Raw genomic sequence first — 7,149 nt, 5'->3', positions numbered from 1 at the left:
GTGAATCCTCGATGCCCAGTTTTGACTAACCTTCTTTAATTAAAATTTATTTGGGAACTCGACAGTGATAGTACACCTATCAATGACTAAATAAAATTAATCATACAAAAATGAAGCAATGTAACCTCTTCAATCATACTAATACAGATTCCTTTTTTCAGAAGTCTTATCATAGTTCCTTTAATTGGCACTGTACGTAGGAGTTTTTTTTTATTGGTCTCTTTTTCAACTTTGGTTAATTTGATTGAGAACCAACCCAAGAACAAAAGGTACAACATGATAGCCTATTGCCTTCAGACTCTGTGACTAATGAAAAGGGATAATCGCCGGAGCACATCATCAGATCTTCTTCTAGAACAAAGAGGTATTCTCACAAATGGTAGAATCAAATGAGAAACACAATATGTAAATAAAAAAGTTGAGACCGAAATATATCTTGTAGTAGTAATGTGCAGCATTAACGCTTACCTAATTGGCTAAGATTACAACAAAACAAATCTAATAAGCAAAGTAATACCGTAATAGATATAGAAATCAATGGTAACCCGAATGCAAGCATCAGTGGCTAATTCCACGGTTCGAACCCGTGACATGTACTTGTACAAACACTATGTACATAAAATGCAAGCTTAGCTACTCACCTTTGAGATCAATTCTTGGAATAATGCTGATCTCAATGCTCAAGTATCACGCATCCTTTCAAGTTTCAATACAAAGTTAGCGCCCTTGAATTGCAAATCTCTCCTCACAACTTTCACAATAATGGCCTCTTGCTATTGCTGCTTGTACTGTTAGTGAAACTGAAATTTTACTGTACTTGTGAACCACAACTATGCAATTCAGATCATCACCCTCCAATTTCCGTACAATATGATCAACTCTTCAAGCATTTTGAGATAATCATATGAAATCTATGTAATGAGTAACACTCTTGAAAATCAATCCGGATGCTAATTAGGTTAATTCTCTCATCATTGTTTGCAACTAATGCAAATGTTCATATACTAAAACGGAGGCCTTCCACTTGCAGGTGCAGCATTGCCACTCCATCCAAGCAACTCAGGTGAGAATGAGTAATTACTATGTGGTGCATTCCCAAACGACATACCTCCTCCTGCACCACCACCACCACCACCACCACCACCACCACCACCACCACCTTCGGCTCCAGTTCCAACCAGATGTCCACCCTCTCCACCACCAGTTACTCCTGATGACTGTGATGCAGCTGGCTGCTCATGTACCTGTTAAATTAAATTTAAATTAGGCACGCTCTTTGATAGAATATTATACGGCACAAAGAGAATATTGCAAAAGGCAGTAAACATGAAGCAAACTTCATTCTTACAAGGGGGTGTTATCATGCGTCAAAAAGAGACTTTCAGACTTATATCTACAAAATGTATACTTTGACGCTATGAACTTGGTCACATAAAAACAGAGGCGGATCCAGGATTTAAATTCTATGGGTTCAATTTTTAAGATTTTTAACATTGAACCCATTATATATTTAAAGTTATGGGTTCAAATCTATTATTTTTGCAATTTTAACGAATTTTTACACATAAATTTCTACTCCGCGTCGAAAGTTATGGGTTCAATTGAACCCGTAACTCTCACACTGAATCCGCCTCTACATAAAAATACACCTAGAATATACTATAATAATGTATAATCAGACCTCTCTATAACAATATTTTTATATAATAACAATTCACTATAAAAATCATATTTTTTTCGGAATTGATTTTTATACTCCCTCCGTTTCAATTTATGTGAACCTATTTCCTTTTTAGTCCGTGCCACGAAAAATGACCTCTTTCCCTATTTGGAAACAATTTACCTTTATGCAATGATTTATAGCCACACAAAATATATGTGCTTCATTTTACATCACAAGTTCAAAAGTCTTCTCTCTTTTCTTAAACTCCGTGCCCAGTCAAATGGGTTCACATAAATTGAAACGGAGGGAGTATTATGTTGTACTCCATATATATCCTTTATACCAACACTTCACTATAGACCCAAAAAATATTAAAACAAATAAGGTTGTAATGAGACTGTTATACAGAGGTTTGACTGTACCTCAAATAACATGAAATTCATGCACTAAAATTCCTAAAAGTCATATGGATAAAACCAAACATGCACCTAGTATCTATATACTATTAAGACTTCAAATTCTACATACCTGAATTTTACATTATTAAATCATTTAAAATTACAAGTAATAATAGATAATAAATGGAACTAATTACCTGAAAAATAAGTCAAACAACCTGCTATAAAAGTACCTGTGTAGTAGCAGCACCAGCACCAGCACCAGCAGCCCCCTCCTCTTCCTCCAACGGCAGCCGTTCAAACACCGCATTAGCAAAGGACGCTGCCATCAATACAACAGGACCTGATGCCATCAAAGGCCCTACGATGGATCCTCCAACAACCTGGCCTTGTCCACCTGACAAAAATATAGAGAGTCCACTCGACCCGGGCGGTGCCGGCGGAGGAAGAACAGTCCCAGATAGTGAAAGTATCTCAAAACGGCCGTGAAGTGTAACTATACTTCCAGCAGGGGAAGCAGGTTGACGAATGTTGACGTTATTGACTGTACCGCTACCACTAAGAATACAAACACCTCTCCCCCTTCGTCTAGCGTAATTGGACACACTTTCCATTACATCAGCACCCGCCGAAACTTCAAGCACGTGAGATCGGAGTGCATTAGGGGTGTCTCTTGTAACAATAATTGGAGGCTTGGGCTTATTTTTGGATCCAGGTGGACGGCCTCGAGGGCGGCGGTTGGAAGTCCCGGCTGCTCCTCCGCCACCGGAGCTTCCACCAGCATCACTGTCAGATGCCTCCTTTGAATCACCACCCCCCAGTCCCAAAGTATAATTAAAATCCATCTACTATTTATAAAAACTAGTAATATTCTATACTATTAGCTAGCACAAGTGGGAATAAAAGAAATACTCCTAATTAGTCAATATTTTCAAATAGGATGAGTATATTGCATCCACAGTGAACTATCTACCAGCTTTTGATGAATCCTCGAAAATATATGGTTGTAAATCAATATACATAGAGTTTTACCAGGGGTGAATTAGGGTTCTTCAAATGCTGAAATATACATGTCTGCTCAATGACTCGCTAATTACCTCAACTCCAAATTACGAGCTGATCGGATCCACTTAGTTGCAATCCAGCATTTGTGCAGATTTTCTTTATCATTGGTCGATTTAGAAAACCTGCAAATAATTATCACCGATCGGACTAACAGCCTTTCAACTTAACTAGTCCCGCTTTAGCAGCACTTGTGCTTGAGCTATTCATAAGTAGAAAGTTAGATGGGTCTAATTGCCCACAACTCTAGAAGCTGTGTAAGACATCCAATCAGAATTTTAAAAAATAAGAAAAGAAGAAAAAAAACAGCACCACTAGCACAGTGCTCTTTCCAAGGATAATACTTGTGATTATTTTCTGCTCATCGCCGTTGCCAATTGAAGGGGGTAAATGCTAATATGTGGAAGAAAACAAAGGCCAAGTTGTAGAGAAAAGCAGCAGAAATTAGTAGGAAAAAAGCGGAAGAAGAAACAAAGAACACAGTGTATACAGGCAAATAGGGCAAGTGGGTATATTGGAATTGGATCTCTGCCGCCGCAGTCAAATCAGTGGCTTTATCTTTTTGAATGAGAGAGTGTACACATTATAAGATCACTACCATTTAAGTTTGTCCATCTGAGGTGAAGTCATAAGTGTATTCATAATTATGATAGCTGTGTATTCGTAATAAGAGGCTGTGACTTCGAGTCTTCTTACAAGAGTAAGGTGAGAAGTTTTTGGAGGAAGAATATCGGGGGTTTATTTAGAAACAACCTCTTTACTCCAAAATAGGGGTAAGGTCTACATATATATTATCCCCTTCAGATATTATTAAATGGGATTATATTGAATTGTTGTTGTTGTTGATAGGTGCGTAAAAAGTATCTTCCACATTTTCTTTCCCTAATTATGTAGGTATCATACTTTTCATTCTAAAGCTTGTTAAATCAATATTTACTACCGTTAGGAGCGGAGTTATGTCCAATGAAGGAAATTATTTTTGTTTAAAAATTTGAAGAATTAACCTAAATAATCCTCCGATTCATCCAACTATTAAAACTAAAAAAATAGTCAACAAATGTATAATATAAGTATAATCCATGTAATATATGTATAGTTGTGAACAGTGGTGGAGGCATGATTACCGCGAAGGAGATTCAAAAAAAGAAAAAAGTTAATAAGGTTGTAGCTAGTGGGAATAGAACCTATGACCTTACAAAAATTTTGAACCCCCTTGACCACTAAACTATTCTTTTGGGCTATATTAAAGTGATTCAAAACATAATATATAGAGGTAAAAAAATAGATTTTGCCTTGTACACAGTATAATTTTTCGGCGAAGGGGGTTCGGGTGAAAATCCGCCCCCTAAATCCGCCCCTGATTGTAAATAATTAGTGTATAATTTATGTATATCGACTAGAAAAAATAAACAATGAATCCGTCCTACTGTTTGTATAAAAATCCTTAAATATGTAAATAGGCTAGAAGCAAAATATTGGTATATTTTTGAATTATTGACTCCCCTTAATTATCATATGTGAAGTTTGTGGAGTAGTATAGTTTAAAATTTCTCTTTAGTTATGTTTGTTTTAAATTGTTTCTTCAACGGGTATTCTTTTTTTAATTAATATATATGCCACCTAATAATTCCACAAAGGAGACCATGTCGAATCCCCTTTCGTCAATGAAAAAACGTCATAGTAGTGCATATATATTCTTTCTTATGACAATATTGATAGCCAAACGAGACAAGACAATTATGTTTGTGGGACTCGCTCAATTTGGCTTTTATGCGCTCTTTCTTCCCCTATATAAATCTCAACCTTTAATTTTGAATAAACATGACCATAACGTCCATTTTAATTGTAGATGGGTTAGCTATATGGAGAACTAATTGATGTAACTTGCCTCAGGCTAATGCTATTGAAATAAATATATACTTAGTAGTTAAAAATATCTAAAAGGTATGTTACTTGCTAATGTCCAGTTTAATTGTAGATGCATGGGTTATGGTCATTATTATCTAGCATTACAGGTTTCATATTAAGTATATTGGTAAAGACTAGTCCAATTTAAAACAAAGAGCACAAATATAAAGGTGTGATATTTGGAAAGGTAGGAATGCTCGGTGCTTTAATCAGAAAATGTTAGAGCCAACTGATATTGTTTCTAAAGTTCTTTTTGAGTATGAAGAATATAAAGATATATTAACTAGTTGCCTCGCTGCACGACATTCAACTGGAAATGAGTTTGTGCCTAAACTAACCAATTTTTAAGATGATGTTTTATTATTTACAGACGCAGGATTACAGTGTGATGATAGACATGCGAGTATTAGTGTCGCGGCTTTGAATAGCTTTGAAAAACTGCTTCATGCCCATGGATCCCCAATTCAGTATGTTGGAAAAACCATGACTGATGAAGCGATTGCCATAAGAAAGGCACTTGAATGTGCTATTATTCTTGGATGGAAAAATGTGAAGATTTTATCTGATGCTAAGAATGTTGTTGATATGATCCAAAAACAACTGGCTACTTCATGGGAGATAGAAGTGTTGTGTGAAGACATTTGGAAGCTATCAAGCATGTTTGATCACGTCGAGTTTCTTTATATTCTAAGGAAGTTAAACAAAGTAGCTCATAATTTAGCTAAATTTTCTCTTTCTTTGTTGAACAACATCTCCTGGGAGAAGTTTTTCCCAACTTGGGTTGTCCAGGATGCAAATATTACATTTGAACTTTGTTGTTCGTTGATGCAGTAACGTGAAGTCTTTGTTTTGGGAAAAAAAATAACTAGAATAAAGTTAGTTGTTCATTATTCTATTTTCTATTATTTGAGCAATCATTCTTGATATCAATGTATTAGCGAGTTACTCTTGGGCAGTATTAAAATTACTTTATATATTTATCATCTTAGATGAAATGAACATACTTGTCTTGTAATCCTCTTGGAACTAGCTACGTTATCTCTAATATTACTGTGTGTTAGTGTATTGGATTTTGGGGCAAACATAATCGACTGTTGATAGTTAGGGAGCACTGAGTAGTTTCCACAAATTAAAGCAGACCTAATTGCCAAATAGTAAGCGCGGGTACCCATCTTAATATATTAATGGACTAATTAATGCATGGCATAGTTATCGGTCATATATTACCGATGAGTTCAATTGAACTCAATCTTTTTCATACGCAGTTTAAACATATGTTGGAGAATCACTAAATTTTAACAAATATAAAGTATAATACGTCTAGTGATAAAATGAAAAAGTCGTTTTAAACCAGGGGCCCGGGTGCAAGGGTATTCATCCAATTCCTTCATCAAAAAATTATACTATATACAAGGTCAAAATTATTTTATTATATATATATATATAGTAGATGTTGAATTTTATTGCCTTCTTCACAAGTTTACTTACTTATATTTTAAATATCCTAATAAAATTTGGCTCCGCCATTGGTCGATCCTATGACTAAATTTAAATTTTGGATCCAGTATGCTGTTAGGAGCAGGCAATTCTTATGCATGAGGTCCCAAGTTCTGGACTCCTTACTTGCACACACTGCATGCGGCTAAAGAAGTTAAATGAGGCTGAGGAGGCCAAAGTCAAGCAAAGCATAGAGCTTTACTCCCCTCTTTTCACAATAGGCGCGATCAATTTGCTTTTGGTACGACTATTAAGAAAGTACTAAATTCTATATTAAAATATCTAGTATGACTAAACTACTCTTAATTAAATATTTAATGTAAGGAGTAAAAATTTTTTTTAGGAATATATATAAGGGGTAATTTTGTAAAAATGAATTGAATTCTTTTTTGATTATATAAATGAACACTCATTTTGAACCAAAATTAAAAAAAAACAAATTGATCACTTATTAGGAGGAGGAGGGAATATTAATTTTCAACATAAATTGTAAGTTGTAACAGTATATATCTAGGGTTAAGCGCGCATGTATCTATGCTTTGGCTAACGCATGCAACAGTAACTAATTAGGGAAAAGGCTCGTTTTAGGCAATTCGCCATAGCTTATTAACATCATTAAGG

At 35.2% G+C, this 7,149-nt stretch overlaps 1 protein-coding gene across 1 annotated transcript; it reads right to left on the bottom strand.

Annotated features, from left to right (window-relative positions):
- Positions 1-404: 404 nt before the first annotated feature.
- On the bottom strand, positions 405-3,737 carry LOC104238392 (AT-hook motif nuclear-localized protein 27-like). The gene is made up of 2 exons (XM_070172454.1): positions 2,295-3,737; positions 405-1,244 (listed from the first exon to the last, which is right to left on the bottom strand). The coding sequence occupies exons 1-2, from the start codon at positions 2,904-2,906 to the stop codon at positions 1,005-1,007; spliced, it is 852 nt and encodes a 283-aa protein (XP_070028555.1). The 5' UTR covers positions 2,907-3,737; the 3' UTR covers positions 405-1,004.
- Between the last annotated feature and the right edge of the window lie 3,412 nt (positions 3,738-7,149).

Source organism: Nicotiana sylvestris, chromosome 4 (assembly GCF_000393655.2).
Source record: "Nicotiana sylvestris chromosome 4, ASM39365v2, whole genome shotgun sequence".
NCBI lineage: Eukaryota > Viridiplantae > Streptophyta > Magnoliopsida > Solanales > Solanaceae > Nicotiana > Nicotiana sylvestris.
The sequence above is the reverse complement of the archived record's forward strand: the minus strand, read 5'-3'. Positions and strand labels throughout refer to the sequence as shown.

Excerpts from the sequence above, each read along its gene's own strand:
- LOC104238392 (XM_070172454.1), bottom strand. The coding sequence starts at position 2,906 with ATGGATTTTAATTATACTTTGGGACTGGGGGGTGGTGATTCAAAGGAG. Across the intron at positions 1,245-2,294 it reads CTGGTGCTGCTACTACACAG|GTACATGAGCAGCCAGCTGC; the intron begins GTACTTTTATAG and ends TTAATTTAACAG.